This window comes from Dipodomys ordii, unplaced genomic scaffold, assembly GCF_000151885.1.
Source record: "Dipodomys ordii isolate 6190 unplaced genomic scaffold, Dord_2.0 Scaffold36, whole genome shotgun sequence".
In the NCBI taxonomy this organism is placed as follows: Eukaryota; Metazoa; Chordata; class Mammalia; order Rodentia; family Heteromyidae; genus Dipodomys; species Dipodomys ordii.
Window position 1 is genome coordinate 7,628,861 of NW_012267252.1, and position 14,705 is coordinate 7,643,565.

At 39.0% G+C, this 14,705-nt stretch overlaps 1 protein-coding gene across 1 annotated transcript in view; it reads left to right on the plus strand.

Annotated features, from left to right (window-relative positions):
* Cfap58 (cilia and flagella associated protein 58) overlaps positions 1-3,770 on the plus strand; it is a 98,385-nt gene extending 94,615 nt beyond the window's left edge. The window contains exon 18 of the mRNA XM_013017658.1: positions 3,049-3,770. Coding sequence (XP_012873112.1) covers positions 3,049-3,157 — 109 coding nt within the window. The 3' untranslated portion in view covers positions 3,158-3,770. The remainder of the gene's footprint in view (positions 1-3,048) is intronic.
* Positions 3,771-14,705: the final 10,935 nt, after the last annotated feature.

A 14,705-nucleotide genomic window follows, 5' to 3' on the forward strand; every position in this document is an offset into this window, starting at 1 on the left:
GCATACTCTTGTCATTTTGTAACTAATAACAGAGCATAATTTAAGATCAAGTCACAAGTAGAATCCCTGAAAACTTCTGTCTTACACCAGTGGGTCATCTCATTCATCTTCCAGGGTTCCTTATTTGGAGACAAAAGCCAACTTGGCTGCATAGTCAGTTATCCTTTCGGCACTGCTCACTTCCTGCTTTTGTCCTGGGATTTGGCTTAGTCTTCTTTGGTCTTACTGACCACCCTGTAGTTTTCTGGGCACAGAAGGACAAGCCTCCTCTCTGGCGTAGCCCTTCTTAGTGGTCCATAAGGAGAACCCTGCGGTCTCAGTCTTATACCACTGGTGGTTATGTAAGTTTAAACAATTAAATTAAATGGAACCAGGCGCTAATGGGCAATGCCTGTAATCCTGGTTACTAAGAGGCTAAAATCTGAGGATCGTGATTTGAATCCCACCAGGGCAGGAAAGTTTGTAAGATTCTTTTTTTATTATTATTTTTTTAAATCAGAGAAATCTCCATGATTTAATCTATATGAACAGAACAGTTACAACTTAACTGAAAAAAAAATCTTACCATGCTCTTCTTTCTGTTTGTAAAACTTAAGCCTTCAAACAGTAGATGTCATTAATGAAAGATAAATGAAAATAGTTTACATGTCTTGTTAGTTTGTCATTTAAGACGTTTAGCCATGGATCTGATTCTTGTGGCCTGAATCCTGGCCGTGTGAGACTCATTCTGCTTCAGACACAGCACACTGAGTCAACCTTGTGGTCTAAAATGAGGAGCTGTATCCACGAAGTGGGGCTCCCCCATGGACCAGTTAATGAAGTTGTGTCATTAGAATCTGTGAACCAAGCCAGTCCCAAACTGAAAGCTTTTTAGAGAACAGATTCCTAGTCCTACCAAGCATACATCTTTTGAACAGGGTCCATGATCTGCAGTTGTCAAAAAAAATTTGTAAGATTCTTCAACTAGTAACCAAAAAAACTGGAAGTGAAGCTGTGGCTCAAGTGTTAGAGTGTATCAGACATGAGAAAGAAAAGTGAAGGGACAGCGCCTAAGCCCCGAGTTGAAACCCCAGAATTGGCACATTAAAAAAAATGAAATGACAACTCTCTTTTACTTTTTCTTTGCTTTTGTTCTCTCTCTTTTTTTTTATGAACTCAGGGGCTGGTCACTGTCCCTGAGCTTCTCTGTGCTCAAGCCTAACACTCTAGCCTTTAAGCCATAATACCACTTCTGGCTCTTTCTGTTTATGTGGTACAGAGGAACCCAGGACCTCATGCATGCAAGGCAAGCACTCTACCACTGAGCCACCTTCCCAGCCCAACTCTCTTTTTTCATTCATATTGTTGGCATTTCAACTGCTCAAGGGCCACATGTTTTTGGTGGCTCCCCATGGGACATTTCCATTATTGCTGGGAGATTTGTATGAGGGTGCTGCTCACGAGCTTCTCCCTTTACCTGTCCTCTTCTGGTCCTTAAATGCTCATCACTTGTAACTTCGATGGCCTGGCAGGGTTTCACAGATGGGCACATCTACTTGGGGATCCATAAACCAATAGACAGAGAGGTGAGTTCTTAGGAGCACAGCAAAAGAGATTAAGGTACAGAAGAAAAAATATGCAGAGGCAAGAACAAAAGTGCTGAGATGGTTTAGACTGGAAAGAAGAAGGCTGCAGGGAGTCATTATAATGGCCTATAAATACATTAAAAAGATAATGTAAAGGAGACAGTATTCCCATTAGTCAGCTTTAGACCAAGCCAGAAGCATTAAGCCGAAGTTCCTTCAGAAAGGAGAATTTAGGTTATTTAAGGCAAGAGGGGAGGGGAAAGGGATAGAAGGCTGCCAGCATCTAAGACCAATCAGGAGCCAGACAAGTTGCCAAAGAACATGAAGGAGTCCTCTTTTCTGGAACCACTCAAAGCTGAGGTTTTTGTCTTATTTGTGGGGGATGGAGTTTCACAGTTATCAAGCAAGTCTGTTTAGAGACCACTGGGTTGATTAAACCAGCCCCCTGCTACAGATTCTTTCCAAATGGGATAATTTAGAATATTCCCAGTGGAGGTTCTCTGTAAAAATAGAAACTGATATCATTTCCCCCCTTTTGCTTCCTTTCATCTTTCTGAAATACCCTTTTCATCCTACCCTGTGTCTTACCTCCCTCACCCCCCACCCCGACTCCCCTTTATTTTTCTATCTCAAATCCCCTGGCTGGTCTAAAGTTTCTAAGAACAGTTGGATTCTTTTGGGAAAAGGCAGAATTCATTCATTTAAGGCAAGTCATTCATAGGTGTCCTGTTTAATATTTGAATATAGTCCCAACAGTTTGCTTAATTTTGGTTTAAAAGGGATTCTGCAAAGGGTGTTTTCTCCAACACCCTTATACAAATGATCACTTGTGTAAAACTAAGTTACCTCTGTGGGAAACCTGTGTGTGTGTGTGTGTGTATAAAGGAGACCCATATAGAATATACATTGTATATTTCAGGATAGAACTCATTTTACTAAAATACTATCCTTTAAAATCTTCCCAAATTTTCTTGTGTCTTCAATGATTTCTGCTAATAACTGTTGCTTTTCATAGTATGACAGGAACATTTGTATTTTATAAATGTCCAAATCTGATGAGAGGTAGCTAGTATGTAGTAAATATTTATAAGCTTCCACTAGATCTTTGGACTGTGGTGAATTAGTCATTATAATGGAGCTAAGAGAAGGATTCTCCTGACTGATCTTTGGGACTAAACAAATATTTTCTAAAACAGGAAGATGATCACCAGTGAGGAGCCACTAACTCCATGGTGCCTGACCTGGGATGGGGTCCTCTGACCATATTTAGATCAACATTAGAACACATTTCACATTTAATTGTCTTCCCCTGGTTCGATGTGCTATCAGCAGATGTTTAATTAGATTTACAACCTTGTCTAAAACTAGAAGCTTTAATCAAGGTCATTTTTGGTGGCTAAGTTGCTCTAGGAACTTCCAGAACATCAAACGTTTGAGGATGAAAAAACACGGGAGAAACTAACTTTTGCCTCTTTTCTTACAGAAGCAAGGAGAGACTACCCACAGAAAACACTGTCTCAGCGATCAAACCAGCCACTCGTTACACTGGGGGTGGATTTCCCCTCAACAAATTCTTTACAACGCCATCTTGAAGCCTCTGGCTGGGTCCAGTTGAGCAGCTCATGAAACTTGCCCTGGAACATTTTTGAAGGAATTGTTTATAGCCCTTGGATCACAGATATCTAGGAAAACCAGGTGCTCAGATTTTAAGATGGGAAAAAAAATCACAATTGTCACAGCTATGTACTTCTGAGTGATGACATTGTGCCTTTGCCATATGGACATTAATGGTTGTAATTATAACTGTTCAATTAGGCTACCCATCACATGAAGCAGAACTTTTGTTACAACCACATTGATATAGTGGAAACACATTGGATGCAGATACTCCAGATCGATGAAGCTTTGGAAATTAATTTCTCTATTACAGATATTTGCACACTTGAAATTTTTATAGGTAAAAATATTTTTGAAATTCAATGCATCTTCTCCTCTCTTATTTAAAAGATTATTTTAATTATTCTTCATTATCAAGTTATTGTATAAAATGGGAGAGAAGGACAAACTCTCAGGTATTTACAAAAGTGTTTTTGAATGATTTTCATGTGGAATTTCTTTTCAGGCCTGGGATAACAAAATCTAGTCCAAAGAGACATGCCAAAAATAGTTCATCATTAAAAAAATAAATGAGAACCGTTACAGATAGTTTGATCTTTCATTTGGCAGTGTGTGTAAGTACAGTTTAAAACTACTGGGAGAAATGTTTAATGGTAAAATGAAGGGGCGGTCAGACTGTTTTTTTTTTTTTTTCTAGACCTCATACTTGAGCATACTTGAGCACAGGGATCTGTTTGATTCTCAGGCTGCCAGACAGCATTTTGAGCCATTGAACCCATTATGTTTTCATTTGTTGAAGCCACAATTGTTTTGGCCTTAGTTCATAGTTTCCTTGTTAAGTGTTCATTCAATCATACCGTGCAAGGACATTCTGGCCATCTCCCTCACAATAACTTGATCTCTATAACTTTTTAAGTGATTGAGGGAGCAAGTAGTTCAGCAATGAGCAAGGACACTGTAAGCAGATTGTGAGAACATGCCATTTTGTGCCAAGTGACTAAGGTTCCTCATAATGAACTGTGAGAGTGTTAATGAGTTAGATGTTTCTTCACGGGGAGTTGGGATTAAATGGGTGCCTGTGGCCCCTTTAGTCTACCAGGAGTGGTGTTACCTCTAAGGTGGTGTACACCAGATCCAGAGCAATGACAGTGATGGCCACGAAAGTGGTTTGTTTTGAAGTGATACCAAAACAGAACAAAACAGAAAAAAACACCACCAACAAAAACAGAAGAGAACAGAGTTGTAAATCAGGGAGGGAAGGAGGTCAGATTCCCTGCAGGGGACTTCAGAGCAATGCAATCACATCTGAGTTCTCGTCCACTGAGGTGTGGAGGTCTTTATACCGCCATGCAGTCAGTCATTGGCCAAGGTCTGCTCTCCCTGTCTATAGGCAGTGTAGCCCTTAGAGAGACACTACTCGTGCTGACTTTTGAATGCCAACGTAGATAAAGGCTCATGGATCAGGTAGTGTCATCTTCTGCCTTTTCCTTCTCCCAAATGGTCCCAGAGAGAGAGAGAGAGAGAGAGAGAGAGAGAGGTAGAAAGTAACCTGCATTTTTGTCATGGTGATCTTGTGATGAGGCTGGATTATCAGCATTTTTGGATATGAATATAGAGCATGGGAATGTCCCAGAGAGTTCACCACGCCTGAAGAATCACAGTGAGGCCGTTTTCATTTCTGAAAATTAATGACCATGTCTTTCCTCAGAGCCAGCCCTATTCTGTTTAGACAAAAGGAACAATACTGGAGATTTCCCCATTCTTACACAGAGATATTCTGAACTACGCCATTCAGAGTCCTTGGGACACTATGTAAGAGGTTTACTTCTCTCGGGGAATGGAGCCTGGGAGTTTTTAAAATAAGAGTTTGCATGTGTTTATTCAGAACAGTCTCTTTTCTATTAGCATGAATATATTAACTGTATAAGGAGATTCCACTGAAATTTCCATATTGCATATAATGTACTTTGATCAAATTCAGCCCCTCTACTGCTCTTTCTGTCCTCCCTCTCCCATTTTAGAACAGTTTAAATAAGTTTCATTATCCTATTTTCATACATGCATATAAAGTACTTCAGTCAAAAATCACTTCTCCTAATTATCCTTTCCTTTCCTCTTCCTTCTCCCACTCATTTCCTTCCCCACACAATACCCATTTTAAACTCTTGTCTTGCTTTTCCTTCTTGTCTTGCCTTTCCTTCTGCGTATAAGAGAGAACACACAGCAAGCACCTGTGTCTTTCTCTGACTTATTTCACTCAATATGATGATCTCCAGTTTTATCCCTTTTCCTTAGTTCCTATTTTGCTTCCATCTAGGTTTCAATATCTCATAGGATTGTGGAGGAGTTATAGAGATCATAGAGAAAGCAGTGGACTGGGTACCTAACATTGAGTAAGAGCTCAATTCCCATTGGCCACTATTCTTAACTTCTGCTCCAGAAAACCCTCTTGGGTTAGGCATATCATGTCTTCTCCGTGAAAGACCTTGCCTGCATATGTACTGCTACAACTGTGGACACTCCCCAATCTCTTCCAAATACTATACGTTGTGGATTTATCTTGAGTCTCTCTTCCACTATGCCCTTTAATTTCTAGAGAGGCTCAAACATCAGTCAAGCCATGTGCTTGCTGAGTACTTCTCTGAGACTCCTCTGATCACATGCTATATTTAGGCTCTGTATTTGTTTTATAGCACAATCCTACCTCCTCCTCACCAGCAACTGGGGTGGCAGTGTGAATAGAACTCTAAATTTGAATCTAGAAGCCTTGGTTTGGGGTTCTAGCTCCACACACTTCCTGTTTGCTATGACAGTCCTCTGTGGTTTCAGGAACCATTTCCCAGTTGAAGAGTCCCAGCAGAGAAAATGACCCTGGGATTCTTGATTTATCTCAATATGGAAAAGACTCTGGACACAGCTGCTGGGTGTGAATCCTGACTCATCATAATGAATTAATGAATGTAAACTTAGAACAATGCTGGCTGGGCACAGAGTGATTATTCTATTAACATTGCCATTGTCATTATTACATAAGAGATACCTAAAGTTTTGCAATTAGAGAAGTTGTTATATAATACTTATTAATGGTAAGGGTAATTTAAATCCTCATTTGGAGGGTGGATGATATTAAACTATCTGGAAGGAGCTGGAATTTGGTAAGGTAATTTGTAATGGAATATCTTATGGAAATGCTACATTGGGTGCCTTTGTGAAAAATTCTTGTAATTAAAATTTCTTGTAATTATGATCTGGGGACAAGGTGATCTTTTACCTTCAGAAGTTAGAGATCTTTAATCTTCCTTTGGCCATCAGAGGGAAAGATCCCAGTGGCCTCTGCTGTCTTTCTCTTCCTATTTCTATCCAGGTAACAAGGCAGAGGGGTCTGCCTCTGCTGCTATCAGAGGTCTCATAAACCAAAACGGAGAAGGACTCTGGGAGTGGATGTGTAGCTTTATTAGACAAAGTACATTCATGTTCAAATGGAGGATTGAATTAAGGCTGGAAATAATGGAGATACTGCCACTGCCTTTCATTTCTGTACTTCCTGACAGCCCAGGGTATACTATGCAATACCTGTATAAGGTACAGGTGTTTGCACCATTGCTTTAGCACAAAAAGAGATCTGTGTAAAACAGTGAGATTTGCATGTCATTACAGGTAACTGTGAACTCACAGCGTGCCTGGGTGTTTTTAAAATCACAAATTTGAGCTGCATTGTAAAGCAATGTTAGGAGATAGTATAGTAGTATAATTTTACCCTAGGGTTTTCAGAGTTTCAGAAAGGAGTCCTGTTGCTAAACCAGCCATTGACTCCCCACGGGGCTGATGGGAGCACGTACAGTTTCTCTGTTAATAGAGACAAACATGATAAAAGGGACTCCCTGGTCATTATTTGCTGATCATAACTTCTCATGACTGCTCTTATAGTCAGGTTTTTATTGTGCTTACCTCTAAAAAATTGCTCAGAGCAAAGGTTTGTTACTGTGATAAGCCATAGAGACGCCAGTGGTTGTACTAGGAAGAGATGGAAGCAATTTTCCTTGTCATGACAGTAATTCTGCTGTAAAAATTTATCCAGGGTTGATAATTATCATTTGGTTTCCTGACTTGCTCAGAGGTTAAAGTTTGACCTGGGCCAAGATACCCATAGGAAAATACTACAGGTCGGATTTTGTGTAAGATAGCAAGACAATTTGGAAAAAAAACAATTTACTTTCTCTCCCTTAAGCACAATTAATTATATAGAGGTCTAGGTGGGATGAGAGCAAAAAGAGGGCATGTTAAAATATTAAAATTGTAAAATGATATAAAATATATCTTACCATTTCCTTTGTAGTAGATGGAAAATATTTTTATAGCATTATCCATTTTTAACTTTGAATTCAATGCTGTTTTAGTATACCATTTCTCATATCTATTATTTAAAAGTTCCATTAGGGTTTTGAGATCCATTAGAATTTTATAACAGTAGGAAATGTGGTATCAACAGGGTACCATTCTTCTTTTTTATAATTAAAAATGGATTTTTTTCCTTCTTCTAAAGAACCTGATTGTTACAGAAAATTACAAAGTAAGGATAAGCAAGAAGAAGAGCAAGTATATCAATAATCCTGCCACCCACTGAGAAACATTGTGTTCCTGGGTAGGCATTGGGGGGCTATATTGATTTTTCATACCCACCATTTGTTCTGATTGGTCAGAGCTTGTGCTTCCTAATTGTTAAATATGTTGAATATCACCTTTTAAGTACTATTGTTTTTTTATTTTCGAGTGTATCTTTGGACTTTATAAAACATATGCTCACTTATCTATAGTTTTTTTTTTTTTTTTTGCTGCTGTTGGTCATGGGGCTTGAACTCAGGTCCTGGGCACTGTCCCTGAGCGTTTTTTGCTCAAGGCTAGTGTTCTATTACTTTGAGCCACAGTACCACTTCCAGTTTTCTGGTGGTTAATTGGAGATAAATTTCTCACAGACTTTCCTGCCTGGGCTTGCTTTGAACAGCAATTCTTAAATCTCAGCCTTCTGAATAGCTAGGATTACAATAGCTATAGGCTCCTGGCTCATGTTGGTAAAATTTAACAAAAATACAAATGCTCAAGTCACTGCTGCAACAACCACCACTACCCCTTCCCCCCAAATACCCTTTTGTCACTTGGCAATCGAATGTTCCCAGCCTTAGAAACCACACATCTGATTTTTACCATAAATTAGTTTTGTCTCTCCTAGAATTTTATATAAATGGAATCATAAGCTAGGTATTGTTCTGAGCCTGGTTTCTTTGTTTCAAATAGTATGGTGCTTTTTGAGACTCATCCACATCATTGCATGGTTAATAATTCATTCGTTTTTTTTTATTGCAGAGCAATATTCTATGGAACTAGCACTAGTTTTTACCTGTTGATGGGAGTTCAGTTTGTTTCTGGTTTTTAGCCCTTAGGAATAAAACTTCTGTAACAGTCATATACAGGTCTTTTCCTGATTGTTCTGTTTTACCTTCCTATCAATGATGTATGGACTCTAGTTGCTTTATAGCCTTATCAATACTGATATTGTTAACATCCTTTCAGCCTTCTATCAGTAGACAATGATATGTCAATATGACTTAGAACTACACCTTTTCTTGTGACTTTAGTCATTCATATGTCTTATTTTGTAAAGTGTCTTCAAACCTTCAGCCCACTTTTAATTGTTTTGTAGAGTTGATGCACAGAGGGGTTACAGTTACATGAATCAGGTAATAAGTAATGAATACAATTCTATTTGAACCATATCTCCCCTTCTATCACTCTTTCCTGCCTTCAGCCCATTAAAATTTTTTCTTATTAGATTGAATGTTTAGATAGGAACGTCTGTCAGATATAGGTGTATATATGATTTTCACTTAGTTTGTGGCCCATCTTTTCATTTTCTCAGTAGTGCACTTTGAAGAGCACTTTAGATTTTATTAAGCTCCAATTTATCCTTATTTTTCTTATATTGTAATTCTACTGTCCTATCTTAAGTGATTTTGGCCTACTCCAAAACTGTCATCATTTTCTATCTATATTTTTCTCTAGAACCTTATCACCATCTTGACTTTTAAATTTGGTTAAATCCATTTAGAATTAATTTTATGTGTGGTATGAATTAGAAGCTCACTTTAAAAAATTTTTGAATTAAAAATATGAAATACACATTTTTAAAAATTGACTGTAGTTACCCTGCTGTGCAACAGACTTTAATACTTTACCCGCTGGCAGCCTGACACTTGTACCCTTCACATCATCATCCCATGGCTGCTCTCTTTAGCTTCGGATATCCATGATTCTACTCTCAACTCCTATGACCTCAACTTTTTCATTTTCTGCATGTAAGTGAGATGGTTAGGTATTTGTTTTTCTGTATTTGGCTTGCATAGCATAATACTCACCAGGTCCAGTCAGGTTATTGCCATCTGTACTAGTCTGTCCTTTTAAAAGGCTGAACTATTTCAGAGAGTTCAGAGAGTTTTGTCTTTCTCTCTCAAACACACACATACTTCACATTTTATCTGTTCATTCATGGCTTGATTCTGTAGGCTATTATGAACAGTGTTACAGATGAACATGGAAATACAAATAGCTCTTTTGAATTTGAGGCCATATTGTTCCAGTCATGGCTATTTGATCTCAAGCAAGTTTTGTGATCTTTTGGAGTCTCATTTATAAAGTGGGGAAAAATAGTACTCATCTTTTAGAATAATTGTGATCATTTGCACAGGGTCTGGCATGTAGTAAGTGCTGAGTAAATGTCAGCGTCATTGTTATCTAAAAATAATCTTGCTCCTCAACAGTAGCTTTGGAAATTTAAAGGTACTGTTCTAAGTTGGTCAGGTGGATGAATAATAAACATCATAGGGAGTGTTTAACTGCTATCTGAATGGATATGGTCAAGAATCCATTATGAGGCCTTACATTATGCTCTTTAAATAGGTATTAAAAGATTGAATGGCTATTAAAGTGTATTGTGTCAGTTCTGTCTCTTTCACATAAATGATTAGTCTTTTTTATACTTCATCAGAGACAGAATGCCAGGAAGTCTTTCTGCTGGTTCCCAAATAATACTTTTCTCTTTTTATGGCTTAAGCTGAGGCATTTCTCTTTTTCCTTCCCACTGTGATGATGCCAGGGAACTTAAAAAGCGTAGCAATAACAGAATTAACCCCCATCACAAATGCATTAGAAACCTTAATGTCAAGTCACATCCCAGAATCTTTGGGTGAGAAATTCACATTCTCAAACCTGGTCGCACACAGAAATCACTTGGGGAACTTCCCCTAATACTGATAATTATCCCTTGAAAGATGATACCAATGGCCCAGATGTGATGTGGGCGTCAGAATGTTTTAAAACTCCCAGGGGTTCTGAAGTTCAGCTAGGTGGGAGAGTTACAGTATCCCTGAGAGTAATCCTCATTCACACAATCATAGCTCCATTAAATGAATAAGAAAGCAGCTTCCTGGATCATGGAACATGATTTCCAGAGATAAGACTTGAAGTGGTAAGCCTCTGATTAATTCTGTGATGTCCCACATCATAGTTTATTCCAATAGCCAATCTAATTTGGTTTGCCCAATCTTCAACTCCCTCCTTCCCCTCCCCCCTCTTCCTCTTCTCCCCCCCTCCTTCTCCCCTCTCCTCTTTCCCCCTCCCCCCTCCTCCTCCTGTTCCTCCTCCTCCTCTTCCTCCTTCTTTTTCTTCTTCTTCCCTTCTATCCCTTCCTTCCTGTCTTTGTATCTTCTAAACTTTTGTGGCCAGAAAACTTCGCTATGTCTTCATCCATTTTTTTTCTGAGTGCAAGTTCTGTGTTTCTTGTTCTGCTGGACACTAACTTTTGTCACCGTTGCACTGTCTTGAATGGAGATCTTGTTAAATATAATGAACATCATACTCTTTGTGTTGGGATTATGGGAGCAGGTGTGATCCTCATTCTGCATCACTACTTTTATTAATTTTATTTATTTTATGTAGGTTGTGGGGCTTGAACTTGGGACCTGGGAGGTGTCCCCAACCTCTTTTTGCTCAAGGCTAGCGCTCTACTACTTTGAGCCACGGCACTACTTCCAGTTTTCTGGTGGCTAATAAGAGATAAGTCCCCCAGATTTTCCTTCCTGGCCTGGCATTGAACTGTGATCCTCAGATTTCAGCCTCCTGAGTAGCTAGGATTACAGGCATGAGCCACCAGTGCCTGACTCATTTTATTCTTTTACAAGATCATCAGTGTATTTGAACTTGGATAATCCAGCTCTGCTACTCACCAAGCCTTTGAATTTCATTCATCTACTTGCTCACCCCACATGCCCTAGTCCCTTCCTTGTTGGCTTAGGGTATGCTCTCCATTCCTCTCAGTGCCTTTTGTGGCTTCATCTGCTTTATGGATTACTCATACAATACCTTGGTTCTCAGTTTCTAGAATTTCTCAGCTACAACAACTTTTTATTTCTACCATCTTAGAATATCATTCAATCATTCCACTAGTCTTGAGATCTTGATTTTAATTATTCTGCTCCCCAACAGCAACCTCTTATTCTTCCAGATAATACATCCTAACCAGAATAATCAGTGCAACAAGTTCTCCAACATTGCTGAATCCTTCACAATATTGGCTGTATTACTTTGTCACTATTTCTTTACTTCTGTAGGGAGCTTAAATTTCATGGTCCACAATGGTTATTGTTACCATGAGAGCACTTCAATTCCCTTGCTCCTGTCTCTGTTCTAATGCCTGGTGAGGATCCATGGATGCTTCCACTGCCTTCTTCCTACCTACATTCTTGCCCCAGCTTCTTCATACTTGAGAATGTTGAAGCCATGCTCTTCAACAACAGAACTATACATCCACCTACTTGCTAACTTCACTCTTGTTAATAAGTAGACATAGCTCTAGCTCCATAGTAGGGCACCTACCTAGCATGTATGTGGCCCTGGGTTCAACCCTCAGCATGAAAACAAAACAAAACAAACAAAAAACAATGACAAAAATATCTAGGTAAGTATTGTCCCCAAAGCCAGGCACTTTTGTTCTGGACTCCTAACTCACTTCCTTGAGGCCTTTCTTGAAAAGTTTTATTACCTTTCTCCCATATTTTCAGCTTGTCTTTTACAGGATCTTTCCATTGACCTATAGATATTTATTTGCATGACTTATCAAAAAATCTAGGATGTTTTCAATTCACACTTCAGTTTCTTTTCTTTTTGTTTCAAAAAAAATCTTCTTGAGACCAATGTCTGTCCTTGGTTCACCTACCTTCTTGAGGCTAGCTTCAATATCTAGCTCAACTAAACCTTTGGAAACATCCAGGTCCAGCAAGTTCTCCTAATCTTTTTCAATCTTTCAACCACATTTGATTTCAGTGACTGATTCCTTCTCCTTGAAATGCTATCCTGTAGAATTATTCCCAGATAAACAAAAATGTTTAATGTTTCTATCATGAGTAGATTGGGTTATGGTTCCCAGTGTATGTGTGTGTGTGTGTGTGTGTGTGTGTGTGTGTGTGTGTGTGAATAACATAGCATCAAAGTCCCTTTCTAATACCATCATTTCAGACTTGATATGACTAATGAGGCACACCTTTATCAGATATTTAAAGTAGTGTTTATAGGTTTCTCCACTATGAAATTCTCTGGTGGCAGTGAGCCACCAATACTGGTCTAACTTTGACCAGCCGTGGCTAGTAGTGATTAAGTTCTAGTAAAGAAGGTATTTTTTTATCCTGTTGAAGATGAGAAAATTAATGCTTAGAGAGATTAAACAAATTTTCTAGGTTACACAGAGATGTATGATAATATTATCTCACTTGTATTCATGTGGACAACTTTGCATGAGAGATAAACTTGCTTTGAAAAAGAAAACCACCAGGAAAATGAAAATATTTTCTTTCAACAAGACTAGTCACTGTTTCTACTGGTCAAAATTGTGGGACAAAAAGACTAAAAAGGATGCTCAAACGATATTCACCTCTGTCACTGAAACCCCAACACATGTGGTTAGTAGAAAAGATTTTTAGAGAAGTGGTTTCCAACTTCTGTGGTTTGGATCTGTCTTGCAGATGTGTTCCAATCGACCTACGTGGTATTTAAAATTTATCTCCTGATCTGATAGCCAGTATTCACTCGCAGAGAATTTTCACATACAAATCCAGATGGAATGCCTTGCTGGGAGCTTTAACAGCATTCCATCTTGATTGGTCTATGACAGTGGTCGCATGACGCTGCCTCGCTGCTGCTTCACATGAATGAGGGGCTCTCTGGGTCCTTTCAGTTCTTTGTAGCCTATTCAGTGTGATTTTTACCTTTTGTAACTGTCTGAGTCCAGCACTACTGATGAAAGGAATGAAATTACTGTTCCCCATTGGCTTTGGAGATAGCAGCTCAGAAGGAGAGACCCATTGAGTGGAACCATCATCAATGATAAACTTGCAGGAGACAGTGTCCACCAACTCTAACACAGAATGCTTGTAGTCTGGGAATGAAATAGGTTGCCCCAGATATGGTGACTTTGAGATAGAAAGGTGAGAAGAGCATGAATCATGGCTATCAAAGACAGGATTCATGCACTGGAGAAAATTGAGAGCTGACACATTGGAAAAAGAAGCACTTCCAACACAAATATTATTTGTTTCCATTTCCCAAAAAATTAATAAATGATAGAAAAATAATTTTACTTATAAAGATAATTGTACCTATTAACAAGTTATAGGGAGAAGACCACATTGAAGCTCTCAATCCAGGGAACAGACTGGAGCATATGAGCTGGAAGAGATGGAGAGAAATTGATAGAGAAGAGGGGGAGAAAATGTGTAAAGGTAACAGACAAGTAGTCTGTGTTGTGGATGGATAAAGACTGGAGTGAAGGAGAAATGTGTTGGTTACTTTTATTTTCTAGTTACCGTGACAAACTACCTGACAGAAAGAAAGAAAGGAAGAAAGAAGGAAAGAAGAAAGAAAGAGATAAGTAAAAAATAGACTTATGGTTTCAGAGTTCTCAATTAATAGTGATTCAGTTGGTTCTGGAACTGTGATGAGACAGAAAGAACATCACGACATTAGGATTGCAAGGAGGAAGAGCTTTATCTCCTGGCAAGCAGGAAGCAGAGAGGGAGGAAGGGGCGGGGTCCAGTTACAACCTTCATAGTCAAGGCTCCAGTGATCCAATCCCTTCAACTAGGCCCCTCCTCCCACTGTTTCCAGAACCTCCCACCATCTGGTGATCATGCATTCAACACAGGAGCGGGGAACATTTCATACTCAAACTGTAACAGTAATAGAATGATTCCAAGAGTGACGTGCTCACATGTAGCAAGCTCTGTGCCTCAGTATTATGTTCTGCGCAAATGGACTAGTCTTTCTCAAACTACAAGATAAGCTGAGTGTGGCCTTACTAACACATCTAAATACATTGTTCTACAGATGTGTTGTGTTCCTTTGTTCTGGTGTATTATGGAGGCTGATAGTAGTGTGCATGTTTTGGTTTGGGGGCTAACTATCTGAGTCCTAACTGTGTAG